Below are 17928 nucleotides of genomic sequence, written 5' to 3' on the forward strand. Positions count from 1 at the left end.
ATTACGTTAGAATCCTGTCTTTAACATCAGCTAATTTAGCAACATACCTGTACTTGTATCTTGATATAAAACTGCAAGCCCAGTTAGTATCTGCAGTTTTACCACTAGCATATATAAAAATCCAAATACTGAAAGAGAGAAATTTTAGCTCTATTGTAATTAAGCATTAATCTATACTCAGATTTCAAGTGGGCTACTAGTTTCGGGCGATTCTTTAGAACCACACCACAGTTCACACAAAACATGGAAAAAAATAAATATATGGAGTTATAACATTTTACTCAAATGAAAACCTTTTTAAATATTTTAAAATAGAAAAGGGAAACGGTCCATTCCTTTAAAATATGGACCACAGGTTCTAATAATTGAATTATCCACAGTGGTTCAACTGCAAAGGAATATTAGCTTTATTAGCCTGATTGTTCTGAATAGTAAAGTAGCTAACTAGTGGTCTCTAAAGTAGTTTGTGCTAGGGCTTAAATGACCTTATTTTGGGATGGCTGAATTTATGATGTACTGTGCTTTCAAAACATAAATCAGTTCATATTTTTAATAATGCTAATAATACCATTTAGTTATAAACTCAAGTTATAGATAATGCTATCTGAAAATACAAAGCCTATATCTGGCAGCACAGTCAGAAAATTCTACTCGCTATTTACCAGTTCTATTAAAAATATCTCCTTCCGATTTAAAGTCACAAAAATATTTAAACCTCAGAAATATTCTACTTCCAAAAAAGAGTACAAGGAAAATTTCAACAATCATGATAACAAAATTTGGATTTATCAAAAATTCTATAGCCAAAATTCTAATACTCTAATTTATAACTAAAAAATTAAGCAACTTTCAAGTAGAGAAATATCTTAAGATTCAAGCACATATGCAATATTACCAAAGGATGCCCTCCCTGTTGAATATTTTAGTTTTTTTTCCAATTCGTGGTTCCTCTGAGTCTAGAGATCAAGACAGTGCAAAGAAGGAAGTATACTGAAACTACAAGTCAGTTTCCAAATCTTCAGTGCACAACTCCCACATGTTACACTAAACAAAATGTACTGGGTACTGCCAAAAAAACCTTCAGTTGTACGAAAACACAAAGTCTTTTGACTTAATAAATGAAATTCAATGTTGTAAGTTACACATTAACCTTAGCAAAAAAAAAAAAAAAAAAATGAACACACAGATTGAGCTATCAGAGTAGAATACAAACGTCTGTTGCATGATATTAACTCATTATTAAACCGTCAACTTGCATGCAGCACACGAAACTTAAGAAATTTTGTTCTAGAATGTCTTCCTGGGAAGAATACCACTACAATAGAAACTTTTCGGGACAGATAAAACAAATAACACCATGCCCAATTCCCCCTAATCATGTCACTTGATTACCAAGAACTTTTTTTTCCTGGACACCAACAAAAGTCCCTTTCAGTTCTGTATGACTGGAGTCAAAGTACAACAAGTAAATGCATTCAGATGAAAATTAAAGCTGATACTTCTTCACTTGTAAGCTTTAGGGAAAAAAATGGCAGCAGGATTACAGGAGCTAAGGAAGTAGCAGCTGCAACAACTTTCTATTATTCACAACTCTAGACAAAACAGTTAACTCAATGACTCTGCTTGCACACCCCCCACAACAAAGACATTTGGCAAATGTCTGCAGACATTTTTGGTTGTCACGACTGGGGAGAGAGGAGGTGTGCTACTGGTATCCGGCAAGTAGAGGCCAGGCACAGTATACAGGTATGGAGGACGGCGTCCCACAACAAAGAATCTCCCAAGCCAAAATGTCATCGGTGCTACTGTTGAGAAACCCCAAATTAAGGTTTCTCTAAGCACAGAGCAATCATTCTATGAGGCACAGATTAAAGACAATGAAAACCTAGCAGCAGTAATGTCAAATTAAAAATTTTATCCAGAAAGTTTTCAACGTCAAGTTCTGGATAACATTATTTGCTATAGTGCAAAAAACAAATCTATTTTCTACCTTGATGTCTTTACATATAAAACCTTTCCATCTTGCCCTGCCTCGCCCCACACATTTTATCGGCATTTATGAACTACAAAGCTTTAGGCCTTATCCTATATGAACACCAATGCACTGGACATATGGGAAAGTTGCCAACATTTTTTGGATAGACCAAGTTAAGCACTGAAATGGCATAATGACTTCATTACTACCACACTTAAGTACAAATCAGTTGATCAATTAAGGAAAAATAAAAGGAGAAAGTCAAGGTTTTTCTCAAACATTACTTAAAACTAAAAAGGTGTGACTCATGACTGTATTTCAACACAAAGTCAGACCTACTGACTCATCATTTGCACTTCGAGGAATTTGGCTGAGGAAGTAATAATAGGAATCGCAGCACTGTTGACATTAGGAAAAGGCAAAAAACCACCTAAGTATCTTATTTATATATGAGGGCACAACCAAAAATGGAAACCCATGCAGCCAATTTAACACATATGGATTTATAAACTGACATAGAAACATTTCCTTGAAATACTACTGAACAAAAGAAAAGATTAAAAGCAGTAACATATCATCCCGTATATATATATATATATATACACACACACATATATATATATGTATATATATATATATATATACACACACACACACACATATATATATGTAGTTTTTATAAACATTTGTAAGCATACAGAAAAAAAGTATAACCCCAAATGTTCCTGGCTGACGGAATTTAAAACTGACCCCTCTAATTTTTTAACAATAAACATGCCTCACTTGTGAAGTTATGGAAAAAAAGGAAAAAACTATTTCATCTTTGAAAGAAAAAGATGCACACAATTTAAAAACTGATTTTATTTCCTTAAAGGTGGTTTATTAAAAAGACAAAAAAATAACATTTTCACTTCTATCATTATTTGCATCAGATCTTTACTTCTCTCATGTACTCTACCTCAAGGGAGGAAAAGAGACTTAACTGATAAGAGTATTTTGGAAAGAATAAAGCAGACACACTACGCTCTGTTTTCCTATCCGGGAACCATGAGCCACTGAGAGGCCTGCCCCAATATCTTAATAAAGTTATTATTTTTACACCCATTTGCCACTCCTTCTCCATACCTCCTAATCTCCCTTTTTCTGCAGTTTGTTCGGGAGGCCCATAAGCAGGGTGCTATTTTTTTTTAACCTGGAAAGAAAAACCTTTATCTCATTTTTGATTGTTTGCCAGAAGTCAGTTACTTAAGGTAGTAAGTGAAATGGACCTAGAACCCAAGCCTTCTGTCTCAAAATACAATAGTTTTAATTTTACTTCAGTACTTTAAGTCATTGTTTTCTGAGAATTAAGTACAATTTCACGAATATAAAAAAATTAAATGTTCCAAGGAATGTAAATTAAACATTCAGTGCTGAAGAACTGTTAACTATCTGTTTCACCTTAAAGTTTTTCCCATCAAAAAATCAGCATCCTCTGCTGAGACCAAACACATCCCCTACATAAGTTACAGGAGGAAGATTCAAATGCTTAAGTCCAAGAATTTCCAGAACACATCTTTTTAAGATTCTTCTCAAAATTTCAAATTTGACAAAGAGCCTAAAAATTCTACAGTGGCATTTAAATTCTATTCCAGGCAAGAGAAGCCACTGGGAATAGACTACCACTAGTAAAAAGCTTCAAATTCAAACTCAATTTGAATTAAGAAATAAAAGTATAGGACTCATACTGTCCCACTTAGACATAATCTGACCTCAAAAAATATTAAGGTATGCCCACATTATGGAGACATTATACAGATCTAGGATTATGACAAAATCAGTATCCAGCTATGAGGATAAAAAAGTTACTCCCTGATAAACACAAAGCACCGATATTTGGATGTCACAATCTGTGTGTGGCCACAAATCAATAATTAGATGGAAACACTGAGTTTTGGAAGGGATTTCACTGTCCAGTTTAATAGGACACAATTCAGGAAAGGTGAAAAAACACAAAACTCCTGCCTTAAAAAGCAGTCAGTCCACATTATGAAATTTTATTTCTCACCAATTCAGCTGCATTATAGCCATTATGAGTAGTGATGAATACATAGATGTACTATTCCTCTGTGCACCCTTTTTCTTTTCAGCAATCAAAATGGTGGAGGTTAAGGGGACAGATCTGACATAAAAGAAACCCTGTATGTTACTATTATTTTAGTTTACATATGTAAACAGTTATGCATACAGAGATAAATACATGATCTATAGGAGTGAATCAAACATTATACTGTTGCAAAGACAATAATTAATACTTACTTCCACTGGCAAACCCACTAGTGGCTGTTGCTTGCATCACCTCCCTTCTGTAATCCCTATCTTTTGGGAAGCTATTAACTGCCATCTTGTTTGCTTCTTTTTGTCTCTGTTCTCTAAAAATAAAACATGGATAAACCCATAAAAATAATATCAAGTACAATGAGTTTACATGTGCCACTTCTCAACAAATGGTCAAAACAAAATGGTATATGGAAAATAAAAGAACTGAACACAGCCATACTATCAAGTGGTGTGGAAGATGAGAGAGACATAGCTAACAGAACATTAATGTTTCTCAGTGATGGCAATATTATAGCAATTATTTATATGCCATTAACCCTACAACCAAAACTCTCCAATATTAATTCTACATGTATGAAGGAAACATATTATCCTTTAAGAATTATAAAGATCTCTATTACAAATTATAAGACACATAAATATAGGATGATATAAAATTATAATTAAATATACTGTTTACAAAGTCCTTGGGGACAGCTGCTTATCTGTCCAAGTTATTTTTTTTATTTTAAGAGAAATTATAGAAAACACAATGGGCCAACTCCTAGAACTAAAGAGGAGAACGAGGAGTTTCACTATAAGAAATCTAAACTCAGAATGTTCTAAGATATTAACTTGTAGAATCAAGAAGAAATATTTTTCAATAAGAGCAAATACCTTTCAAGCCACTCTTTTGGTTTTTCCCATTGTGAAACTTCTGTTCGACAATTGTAGTAGTATTTTTTCCCAGAAGAGCTAATATGCTCAGACCAGTCATCTGCAGAATCATAAGGCTTAAAAATACATTTTTACAAGTTAGAAAATGTTAATGCTAATCAATCAATATCAAGAATGCCAAAGGTTTTCAAAGCATATATATGGAAAAAGACTATGAAACAAAGGGATCTTGATCTAGAATGTAATTCTCTGTATATATATCTTAGGAGACCTTGGTCTACTGAAAACCATCAAAAATAACAATAGAAAATCCTATAAAATTAAACAGATTACATTAGATTAGGCACAGAATAAGAAATGCAAAATTAACACATCTTGACTGTAGAAAAGCATTACAAAAAGTTCCCCATTATTGTAATTTTAATTGCTGAAATCCAGTCATACGGCAGCGGGAGGGAGAGTGTTTTAGAAAACCCACTCAACTGACTGATTTGATGACAGGACAGTGCAGCAGTTCTAAACTCATTATGGCACAACAGTACTCACATACAATGTAAGAGAGAACATCCTGCCTATATTAACTTACTTAGTGGAAAAAAAAGGCACAAAATTAAAAAAAAAATGTAAACACAGCTTTGTGCTATAAATTTGTTTCACCTTCAAAATCCATGAGATGGGCCAAGTGTTAGCTAAACCTTGTCTAATACACAGGGTCAGCAGCATCACTCATTTCCCTGTAACAAAAACCAGCCTTTCAAAAATTCTCACATTCTCTAGGTATTTTATAGATACTGTTAAATTATAAAGAAATTAGAAAAGTCTGAAAGGAGGCCCCATTTCCATGGAACTGATCTCAAAAAGTATGAAGTCTAAGTGCCTGCACTGGCCCCGGGAAATCGGATAGGTTTCCAAGTGTACTTCTACATGAAGTTGACTATTTTCTCAAAGGAGCTTTGAGATCAAAATGAAACAATGTCATACTTTGGTAGTCCACACTTCTTCTGGGCTCACCGGTGTAAACTGAACAATTTTAAAGCTTGAGGAACAAACTCTCATGCCCTGCTTTAATTTCACCAAGTAGGAAATAAGCCTAGAGAACTTACAAGTTGTCCATAGGTCACAAAACTAATTGTGACAGAAAAAAGGGTCAACACCTGTTTCTGGATGCCCATTATTTCCACCAAATCAACTCCAATTCTAAATAGGTCACAATAATTTTGAGGGTAGATGAAAAAATATTGCAGATTCTGCCACATTTATGCTCTTGGGAGTATGCTCCCCAAAAATGAAGCTACTGGAAATCACCCATGTGCCTCCAAGCTTCTGATACCAGTGGAAAGTTAACTCTCAATCCTTCTAGTTTCCAGAAGTAGCCTACAAGTACCAAGCTGCAGGAACCCAACCATGGGAGATTGAATGCAGAGCAGATGTGAAGTTCTAGGTATCTTCTATTAAGACAAGCGTTAAAGAGATAATTCGGTTCTATTTTTTTGTTTTATAGTTGTTTTTCATAAAAACATTACATACGCTAACATATAAAGGGTTTACAATTGACCAATTTAAAAATTATTTTTCTTATTTATCAAGTTTTAATTTTTAATATGGCAAATACTGATAGAAGATAAACAAAGGCTCTCAAAACTCATGAATGTAGAAAGATCTTGAGAAAGAATGAAAACAACTGCACTTAACGAATAGTACTAAACAGTACTCCATAGGCACCATCTGTTTTCCAATTCAAAATGTCTTTTACGTCTTATGCAAACACTGCTTTTCTCTTTTTAAAAAAGCATATCCCTTTCTACTGTCTTTCTTGGAATACAGAATCCCACTACTTCTTCCCCAAGTGAGATCATGGGAAAGAAATGGTTAATCTTGGAATTAACCTACGAATGGTTATTAAGGAACAGTTCACTGAACAACAACATCGAAGACGGCATTTACTGTAACAAAAGAATTTCATGGAGTCCTAAGAATTCTCTGATAAATTTCTAATTTTTAAAAAATTAAGCTGTGGGGCGCGTGGGTGGCTCGGTCGGTTAAGCATCCGACCTCGGCTCAGGTCATGATCTCACGGTCCGTGAGTTCGAGCCCCGCGTTGGGCTCTGTGCGGACAGCTCAGAGCCTGGAGCCTGTTTCGGATTCTGTGTCTCCCTCTCTCTCTGCCCCTCCTCTGTTCATGCTCTGTCTCTGTCTCAAAAATAAATAAAAACGTTTTAAAAAAAAAAAAAATTTTTTTTTTAAATTAAGCTGAGTATCTTTGGGCAAGGCTGATTACAGAAACTAGATCTTGAGGGCCTCGAACTGAAAAGCTCCAAAATATGCAGAAGATACTTAAGCCATAACAGTAGAGCTGATATATAAATGCCAAGTCATCTAGGACTGACTTCAAACTAGGACTGAATCCCTAGCAAATCAAAATTGGTGGACAGGCAGAAGGGAAGATACCAATTATGTATTTAAATGGGAATAATTTTTTTTTCTAAATGAAGCAATTTAGAGGCCTCTTAAAAATCACAAATATGCATAACTAACCTAAAATAATCTCCATGAGGTAAATCCTATTATGATTTAGATTAGGGAGGAGGATGCATTCAAAAAGCTTTTCCTAGTTACCATGGGCTCGGTTCTGTGTTAAACCACAATAAATGTTCATCTTAATCGAATACTGAAAAAATAAGACAACTTCAATTTGATTTTCAACAGTTTATAAATATAAATCACCCAACAATAAAATGTCTTTGTAGATAACTAAATAAGATTTTCAAAGACAGATTTAAAACGTGAAAACTTCGAAGAGAAAAAAGAACTACTTTTTTAAAAAGTTATTCCATATTGTGTTGACCTAAGTTACCTAATATTCATCTTTTCTTCCATTATGAAAATATTAAAGACTAATTTTATGTTTTATTTTCTACTCAAAAACTTCCATTAGAAGTGATTTGAAGAGAAAGTCAGTTTACAACTAAGTAACATGCAGAAGTTTCAAAAGCTAACTTCTCAGGTAAGATTAAATTTATACTTTATAAAACATGTGTCATGCCCACTGGGTACATTATAATAAAAAAGACACCTGCTTGGAGATTAATTATATACCTATAGTTGAAATTTACCAAAAGGGAAATCCTGATTCTGAAAACATGTAACACTTAATTCATTCCATTTCAGTACAGTCTTCAGCATCCACCCACATAATGAAATCCCCTAACATGATTTGGGTTGATGAAACTTCTCTGATTGCTCATTGTCATCTTGGAAATCAAAATAACCAGAATTAGTTTTCCTTGAATAAAGATTCTGTTTAAACTAATGTCCACATGGCCTGCCACTGTTAACTGTCAGCAAATACCAAATCAGAATTGTGAGTGATAAATGGAACTTTAAGTTATTGCTTGTTACTTTGTAAATTAATGGAGCCATTTTCCACAAAAAAGATTCATCCTAAAATCCTGACTATACACCTTAATGGAAATGACTCCTCACAAGTAGTTTGGTAAACACCGGTTAAGGTTTACCAAGCTGTTGTCTCAGTCTCGACACCACACTCCTACTAAATTTTTTTTTTAACGTTTATTTATTTTTGACAGAGACAGAGCATGAGCGGGCGAGGGGCAGAGAGAGAGAGACACACAGAATCCGAAGCAGGCTCCAGGCTCCGAGCTGTCAGCACAGAGCCTGACGCAGGGCTCGAACTCACGAGCTGTGAGATCATGACCTGAGCTGAAGTCGGATGCTCAACCGACTGAGCCACCCAGGCACCCCAACACCAACACTTCTGTGCTGTTCTGTGATACTGCAAATTACATTCTATTTAGTCACCTGGCTTCCCGTTAGATTCTGCCAACAGTAGGCACTGGAACAGGACTGAAAGGCAGGAGAAAGGAGAAGCCTAGCAGCCACAGCTGGCTCCAGTTTCTGGCTCTCTGCTGTCTGAAACCAGAACTAGCTTCATACCACTGAGGTTCTAACCAGATCTCTGCAGGACTCCTCCTCTAAACTACTAGGTTCTAATAACCACAACGTCTTCTTTTTTTTTTTATTTATTTTTTTTTAAATTTTTTTTTTCAACGTTTATTTATTTTTGGGACAGAGAGAGACAGAGCATGAACGGGGGAGGGGCACAGAGAGAGGGAGACACAGAATCGGAAACAGGCTCCAGGCTCCGAGCCATCAGCCCAGAGCCCGACGCGGGGCTCGAACTCCCGGACCGCGAGATCGTGACCTGGCTGAAGTCGGACGCCCAACCGACTGCGCCACCCAGGCGCCCCTACCACAACGTCTTCCTACTGTACTCTGGCCCTAATGGTGATTACTATAGATGCAATAGCTGAATGTTCCTTTTTGTTTCTTCAGTCCTCAAAAGCATGCAGTATCTGCTTAATCCTATATATAAAATTCTTTGCACTATTAAATTTTCTGTGCTGAAATATCCAGTATTGTTTTGTTCTCCTACCTGGACCCTGACTAATACAATATTTAAAACCACTCTAAATCTACCTTTATGAAAATACTACCATTTATGTTTCGAGTTTCTGCAGAAATGTACTATCCACACTGCTTCAACAAGGGACAAGAAATAATCAATCCCAAGCACCTTTCAATGCTGATTAAGTCATGATGATCACCAAAGCAAAATCTGTTGGATTCAACCTCCACTTCTATAGTCTTCTAGTTGTTCTTTCCTTCCTAGATTTTCCAAGGTACTACCGGATAGAATTTTTTAAATTGCAAGTATGAGGTTACTTCACCAATTCTATGCTTCAATAGCTCTCCACTGCCTTTCTATAAAATTCATATTCCTTGGTAAGATATATTATTTTTTTGTGATCTGGCTCCCACTCACGTCTGTAACCTGAACTCTTACCATTCTTTCACACTACCAAATCCTTGACGTTCTCCAAATACACTGGGCTATCTCACACTTCACTGTCTTTGTAGATGCTGTTCCCTTTGCATAGCACACAAATTCCAGACCTCTTCAACTGGCTAAGTTCTATTCAATCTGCTCAGTAGTGTTACTTGTACTTTAAGATCTTACTCTCATCCAAGCTGGGAGTTCTCCTTCTGAGTGCTCCCAAAGCAACTTTAACTCACACTGTTTAAAAAAAAATTTTTTTTTAAGGTTTATTCATTTCTCAGAGACAGAGAGAGACAGACTGTGAGCAGGGGAGGGGCAGAGAGAGAGGGAGACACAGAATCCAAAGCAGGCTCCAGGCTCTGAGCTGTCCACACAGAGCCTGATGCGGGGCCCGAACTCACAGACTGCGAGATCACGACCTGAGCCGAAGTCGGACGCCCAACCGACTGAGCCACCCAGGCACCCCTAACGCACACTGTTTTAACTGTTCACTCTTCAGTTTTCACCACAGGTCCAAAAGTTCCTTTAGGATGGGCCACATTTTCTTAGTACTATATGGCTACAACCTAGCATATGCTTGGCAACTTTTGTAAAATGGACTTGTTACAACTTTCATTTGAACCCTGACTTTAAAAAATGCAAGCTGAGTTATTACTTCAGTTTAGAAATATCTAAAATTCCTGACTTAAATTCCCTTGAGGACAGGAATCTTTGCATCACTAGTGTTTAGTACAGTGTGTAACACAGGAGATGCTCTTAACAGATGTTGTAAGATGTGTACATATTATAGAAGGAGAACAAGCTCAAGTTAAACCACTTTAGGTAACTATAGAAGTTTCATAATCTACAGATCTTTATATCTCAGATATTGCAATGGTAGATTTTGCTCTGTACAGTAAAAAAGTGAAGAAATATCAAAGTGGTGTCTCCCAAGTATTCTCAATTCTACTAAAAGGTAAGCTCATTACTTCAAACACATTTTTAAAAAGGTCAACATTTACTTAAAAAAAAAAAAAGACATTAGATTTAACAACAACAACAACAACAACAACAACAACAACAACAGACTTGGTTGAAGGGGTGGAGAGTGGAGGTGGGCAGGGCAATAAATGAAACAAACAGAAAAAACCCAAAAACCAAAAGTGAGCATGTTTATATACTTACTGTGTCTGAAGTTTTGCTTGGATTATTGCTTGGATTAGAAGAATGTGAATTTGAACTATGAAGAGCACTGTGGTTGTGTGAATTTTCTTGTGGAGAGTAACTGGTCCCTTAAAAGAAATAAAGAGCAAAGTGAATTATAAATCGTATTTCATGTTTAATTTCAACTGGTTTCTACCATACTACAGATCACCATGTAACCCTAAATCATTTTACATAAGCATCAGGAATATATACATATTCATACTTCTTGCAATATTAAGCATTTGTGAGCCAACTAAAGATGTGGCTTGAAGAGCATGTATCTTACATGGCTGACAGCCTATGGAAAAATGTTAACTATATTTAGATGAGCAAAACCTAATCTATATCATTTCTGGCAACTTGTTTTTTTGTTTTTTTTTTTTTTAAATAAGTTATATTAGGGAAAGACAGAAACACAACCACACATAAAGAAAAAAGTCACAAAATTTCAAGCGATACACAACTAAAAGTCACAAATAATCCAATATGTTTTTGCAATTATTTTTAAATTTCTTTTTAAAAATATTTTTGAACATTTACGTATTACTGAGAGAGAGAGAGTACACACACAAGTGGAGGGAGGGGCAGAGAGAGGGAGAAGCAGGCTTCACACTGTGAGCACAGAGCCCGATGTGGGGATGTAGGGCTCAAATTCAAGAACCGCAAGATCAGGACCTGAGCCGAAATCAAGAGTCAGATGCTTAACTGACAAGCCATCCAGGCGCCCCTATTTTTCAATTTCTTAAATAGCTCCTACAACTTTAAAGAGTTCTGCCAATTTTTTAACTAAAACAATATCAAGAAAACTAAATCTTAGGGAAAGTACTTCCTTTTCAAGATGGTGAAATGTTATCAAGTCTCCTAATAACAGGACCAACTCTACCTAAGAATGGTTTTTAAAGTAATTCATAAGTTTTATGAATAAACCACACATCTCAGAGACCATCAGAGATGGTTCACGTGTTCACGGTCTTTAAAAAAAAAAAAAAAAAAGAGGGGGCACCGGGGTGGCTCAGTCGGTTAAGCGTCCAACTTCAGCTCAGGTTATGATCTCACGAGTCATGAGTTCTAGCCCTGCGTTGGGCTCTGTGCTGACAGCTCAGAGCCTGGAAGTGCTTCGGATTCTGTGTCTCCCCCCTCTCTCTCACTCTCAAAAATAAATAAATAGTAAAAAAAAAACAAAAACAAATTTTAAAGCCAAGGTATAAAAACATAGACTTGTAAAAACGCTGGTAAGGATATGAAAAGGTTCATCATAAAAGTCTAATTGCTAGTATTTCAAATTTCATTCCACATGTTTATTTTTCAGCAACAAGGTACCATAATTCAACTTTTGTTAAAAAAAAAAAAAAGAAAAACAACTATGCTGTCAATGGTATGGAGGGTACCCTATAATGAACAAAAAAGTGGGAAGAGTAATTTAAATGGATGACTGGTCTAGGAATTAGCACTTAGAACCAGAGTTGTTATTAGTAGAAATAATTAAGAATTAACTATATCAGCAGAGGAAACTAGGTGGATAAGAAAGTGAACTGGGGACAGAAGGGGACTATAAAGTTTTAAGATACCCAAGTGGAAGTGGTCAGCAGATCTACACAGAACCAGGAATTCAGAAGGGGATCTGGAAGTCTCCTCCATTAGAAGTGAAAGGTAGGAGACTCTAACTTTACCTTGCATGATAATATAAACAAGCACTATGAGCTTGGAATGAAGTAAGAATATGGCAAGAGTAAAGGCAATGACCAACACTTAACCTTGGATAAGGGCCAGTTTGCAAGGGATGCCAGAAGCAGATCCAAAGACCCAAAAAAGCTAGTCAAGTGACAAAAGAGGGTTACTTAAGAACCTGGCAAAACGGAGGTGGTATAACAGGAAATTTCTCAACAAGGCTACTGCTTGATGACTTCTTCATCTACTTGTTTTTAATTTTTTTCTTGCTGTATGGCATGTGTTTATATAAGACACCCTAAACTTTAATACAGTTGGCTAAACATTCTTCAATAAACAACGTAAAACACAATCAAGACGAAATCAGTCAAGATTAATTCAGTGTGCAGAAAAGTTATCAGAGCCGGGCTAAGACTGCTATCCTTAGAAAAGCCCGCTTACACAGTTGGCCTTTGGCTCACATGTGGGAACCTAGATTTCTGGAGAGTTCCCACAACAGCTGACAGTTGCTCACTGGCTCTAAGCTGTTTATGCATGCAATATGGTTTATGCTTAACATATGCTTTCCTATTGGGAATCCAGATTTTTGGTACGTGCTAGGCAGAGGTGCCTATGTAACGACAAGCCAAATCCAGTAAAAATCTTGGGTACTAATTCTCTAATAAGCCTCCCGTGTAGTCAACATTTCACATGTACTGTCACAATTCACTGCTGAAGGAACGAAGAAGTATGTCTTATCTGACTCTACTGGAAGAAGACTCTTGGAGGCCCACACCTGGTCTCCTCCAGGCTTTACTCTGCATACCTTTTCCCTTAGCTGACTACTATGCTTTGTATCTTTTCACAATAATAGGTCATAGCCAGGGTAGTAATTACACACTGGGTCCTGTGAGCCTCTTAGACAATCACCAAGTCCCAACACACTCAGTTACAAAGAAAAGGCAATATTCCCAGGTTTTTAAGAAAATCAGATCTATGCCAAAATTTGCACTCTTTAGAACTCTTATTTTAAAGTCAGGTTTACAAAAAAGCAGAATAATACACACTTGGAATGTCATATTTATACATCCCTAGTAGAGTTGAGATTCCCATTGAAATTTCCAAAGATATGTTGAAAATAAAGAAAATCAAGGCCAATTTTAAAGACTGAAAAGAATCCTAGAATAATCCTTTAAGAAGCCTGTGTTAGATGCCCTGACATTTACTTGTATATATTCTTAAGCAAGACAATCTATGCTTAAATCTATGAAATAAAAGACCCAAATTAAAGATTTGTTGAGAAGACATGATAAGTGAAGTACTCTATAAACGTAAGGTATATTTGGAGTGCCTGAGTGGCTCAGCTGGTTAAGCATCTGACTTGGTTTCAGCTCAGGTCAGGATCTCACAGTTTCATGGGTTTTGTGAATGCGGGCCCTGTCTGTCTCCACGGTAACAGCGCTGAGCCTGCTTGGGATGCTCTCTCTCACCCTGTCTCTGTCCCTCCCCCACCTGTGCTATCTCAGTCTCTCTCAAAATAAACAAACTTCAAAACAAATAAACATAAGGTATATTAGGAATGAGGTCTACTGACTGAGCCTCCCATGAGGTTAAGATCCACGAATCTACTCCACTTTAATGTTATTCTTACTATCAACAAAAATTCAAAAATTGACAACCACCCAATTAGCTAAGCTCTCGCCTCTGAAGAAACAGTGTACTTTCCACAAGTCTGACACAGATGGTATCAGAGAGCTTTCCGGCCTGGTGTATGTGTTTTCAGAGGGCATAACATAATCGTCAAAAACGCCAAGTACAGAGGCACACCAGTCTAAGACTTTAGAGAGAAGAGAAAACTGAATCAGCTGTTAAGAGAGAAGGCACTTTCAGAGACAGGAGCTTTTTCAATAGGGATTAGAGTCTACATCCTGTGAAACAGATTTATCTAGACCACTTAGCAAAACAACTGAAACTTAGAAGTGAGAAGCAAGATTAAGACACAGATATTTTAGTAAGAGACTAAAAATAAACTGACATTCTTAAACAGAATTCAAAACTAAGTAAAAGAGGTTTTTATAAAAAGCATGATATGATATGGTAGGCAATAAATCCGTACGTTCTAGCCAGAAGGGTGTGCTTAAGAACTTAAGGCAGGGCAGATTTGCTTCTGAATAACATGATTATATTAAGTTAAAACTAACTCTCTATAATAAAAGCTACAATTTATATTATCTTCTAATGCAGTTTTGGGGGGTATGCCATTTGAGTCTTCATTTCTCCATGTAGTTCTTTCCAAACTGAAGTAACGCCCAAGTAGAAAAGTATAGTGATGATACACACCCAGCATCAGAGTTAATGGTGATGGTGGTTATGATTTTCAGAGCTACATTTGCCATACCTATACAAAAAGTGCTACATCACAAAATTTCTTCTAAATCTTTTATCTTAAAAATTCACATGAGTTTTTGTATACTGCCCTACAATGAGTTTGTGTGTTTCAGAGTAAGAACACGAGTTTTCCGTTGTTTTTTAATGTGTATTTGTTTTTGAAAGAGAGTGAGCAAGCAAGCAAGCAGGGAAGGTACACAGAAAGGGGGACAGAGGATGCGATGTCGGCTCCACACTGACAGCAGAGAGCCCAATGCAGGGTTTGAACGCATGAACCAAGCTGAAGTCGGACACTCAACCGACAGAGCCACCTACGTTCCCCAGAACACAAATTTTTATTAGTAGGTTGCAGAGTCTAAGACTGAGAGAAAAAATAAGTGATTTGTGGATGGCAATATATCCAAAGATGCATAAAACTTGAACTCAGAATTTTAATACTATATCCAGTGACTATTCAAGCGCACAAAGGAAGATTATATGCTGGTGAGGAAAAAAATGCATATACACATACACACACTTATATATATAATAATTAATATAATATATAAATATATATATAAAGCCAGTTAAAGACAGTCTCATGGATGCTGTCTGGACCAGGAAAATAATAGAAGCAAAAGCTGTTTATATGATCTGGTACCCTTTATGGTCTCTGTATATTTAAAAACAAATTTTTTTTTAATGTTTATTTATTTTTGAGAGAGACAGAGTGTGAATGGAGGAGGGGCAGAGAGAGAGGGGGAGACACAGAATCTGAAGCAGGCTCCAGGCTCTGAACTGACAGCACAGAGCCCGATGAGGGGCTCAAACTCACCATCAGTGAGATCATGACCTGAGCTGAAGTCAGATGCTTAACCAACTGAGCTACCCAGGCTCCCCAATGCTCTCTGTGTATTACCAAAAAAGGGATCACTACTTAAAAAATCTGAGAAAGGTAGTATTTATGGATAAGTGGGATAAAATCAACTTTAAATGATAGCGTAAAAAATTAAAAGTGCGGACTGGTGAAGCAAGTCTTAAAGACCTCTAAGAAAAGGATATTACTTAGATTTAGGTTTAAAGGTAGGGTGGGGAGTGGAATAAAGGGGTTATAGGTCTATGCTTAACCAAAGGCAGAAATGAAACAGAGATGTACTAACATGATTAGATGCTAATGTCAGACTAGAATCCAGGTATCAGCAAAATACAACTTGCTGGATGTAAGTTTTCATCAATAGTTTTATCAGAACACAGTGAGAGCCAACCATTTAAGTATTACCTATGGCCACTGTTTCTCTTTTAATTGTAACAATGACTGTGAGACCTACAATACTAAAATATTGCTAGATTGGGCGTTAATCTAAGATAAAGTAGGGGCGCCTGCGTAGAGGAAAAACAGCAGGTATAAACTTCTATATGATCAAACAAGGCTGGGAAATGCAACCAGCTTTTCAAAAAGTGAAACAAAAGTTTTCATTCTACTCAGGGGTAAATATCACAGCATTTGTATCCTTATTCAGAACAACCGTTATCAGATCCTCAGACTTAGAAATTAAGTCTTAATGCCTTCAACAAATAACTGGAATGGGTAAGGTATACCTAGAATGCTAAATGCAAGATTTCAACCACCCTAAACTGCTATTCAAACTAATAAAAGCAGATAGTAAGTATGCCTGAATAAGGTTCAGCAGATCTCAAACTATAGTATATTAAAAAAGTATAGATTTCAAGGTTGAATGTCACAAAGATTCTGATTCATGGTATATGGGATGAGACTCCCAAAACATAAATTTTTCATAAGAGGGTTTTAATATGGTCAGTATCTGGGCCACACTTTTATTTTAAATGCTCTACTGCCTTCCACTGTCTTCAGTCTTCCTTTGAACAGTTCAAAGAAAGAGGCTACAAACAGTTAAAAATAAGGAGATTTTTACAAGGAAAGCCACACCTATAATGAGTAATTTTACCATAACATGACAAATATTTTCCTGAAAAGCCTTAAATTCTGCAAACTCACACTAAAAATAAGTCTTATGGGAAAAATAGAATAAGAGCAAATCACTCAAAATTATGCAATTTTCTTACAACCAGAGCATAAACAAAAACTTGAATAGCACAGGCAAGCAGCTCAGCACGGTTGTAGATTGTTTCAGGGGATATTAAAAATGCAAAAAAAATTAGGAAAGAAATGCAGCTTGCTGAGGCTGAGAACAGAGAAGTGAAGTTCTGAGCATTGAGGCTACAGTTAAAATGGACATAGAAGAAAGTGCAACTTGCCACAGACAGGGAGCCATGAAGGCTGGGGGAGTAGACTTGACTTTAGGGGTCTTGCCTGTGCAGCAGCTGGTTGAGGGCTTTATCCTTTCTATTTGAAGGTAATAACCTACTCCTGCTATTCTGATTCTCCCTGCCTAGAAAAAAAAATTTCACATATGAACGAACACAGTTTATACTGGTGTCATTCTCCAATTTACTACTTGTACACGAGCTCAATGGTGGTGGAAAAGCAAAATGTAGCTAATCAGACTACATTTCTTTCTCGGTGAGGATGGAAATGAATAAGATAATGTGTCGACAACAGGCTTGCACTGGACAGTCCCCTGTAGTTGAGTTACTCCTTCGAGATCTGTGTTATACAAGTGATAGTTCACTAGGCCACACACAGCTGTTGAGCACTTGAAATGTGGCTACTCTAAAATGAAATCCGCTGTATGTACAAAACACACTGGATTCAAAGACTCAATACAAAAAGAATATAAAATAGCACAATTAATATTTTCATATGGATTACATGACCTGTTTTTGATATGTTGGGTTAAATAGTATATATGATTAAAATTAACGTCAGATGTTGGCTGGTAGAATAAGACTGCATACATGGCTCACTGGACAGCACCGTTCTAGATGAAGGTACCCACTG

At 36.4% G+C, this 17928-nt stretch overlaps 1 protein-coding gene across 11 annotated transcripts in view; it reads right to left on the bottom strand.

The window, feature by feature from the left end:
* The window catches only part of WAC (WW domain containing adaptor with coiled-coil), an 89366-nt gene that overhangs the window by 27697 nt on the left and 43741 nt on the right, over positions 1-17928 (bottom strand). For all 11 annotated transcript variants that reach the window (XM_086714665.1, XM_086714664.1, XM_086714667.1 and 8 more), the window contains exons 4-6: positions 10974-11080; positions 4952-5067; positions 4274-4386 (exon numbers count right to left, since the gene is read on the bottom strand). In XM_086714665.1, coding sequence (XP_086570791.1) covers positions 4274-4386; positions 4952-5067; positions 10974-11080 — 336 coding nt within the window. The remainder of the gene's footprint in view (positions 1-4273; positions 4387-4951; positions 5068-10973; positions 11081-17928) is intronic.

The sequence above is a fragment of the Puma concolor genome, chromosome B4, assembly GCF_028749965.1.
Source record: "Puma concolor isolate L17-30 chromosome B4, mPumCon1.1.hap2, whole genome shotgun sequence".
Classification (NCBI taxonomy): Eukaryota; Metazoa; Chordata; class Mammalia; order Carnivora; family Felidae; genus Puma; species Puma concolor.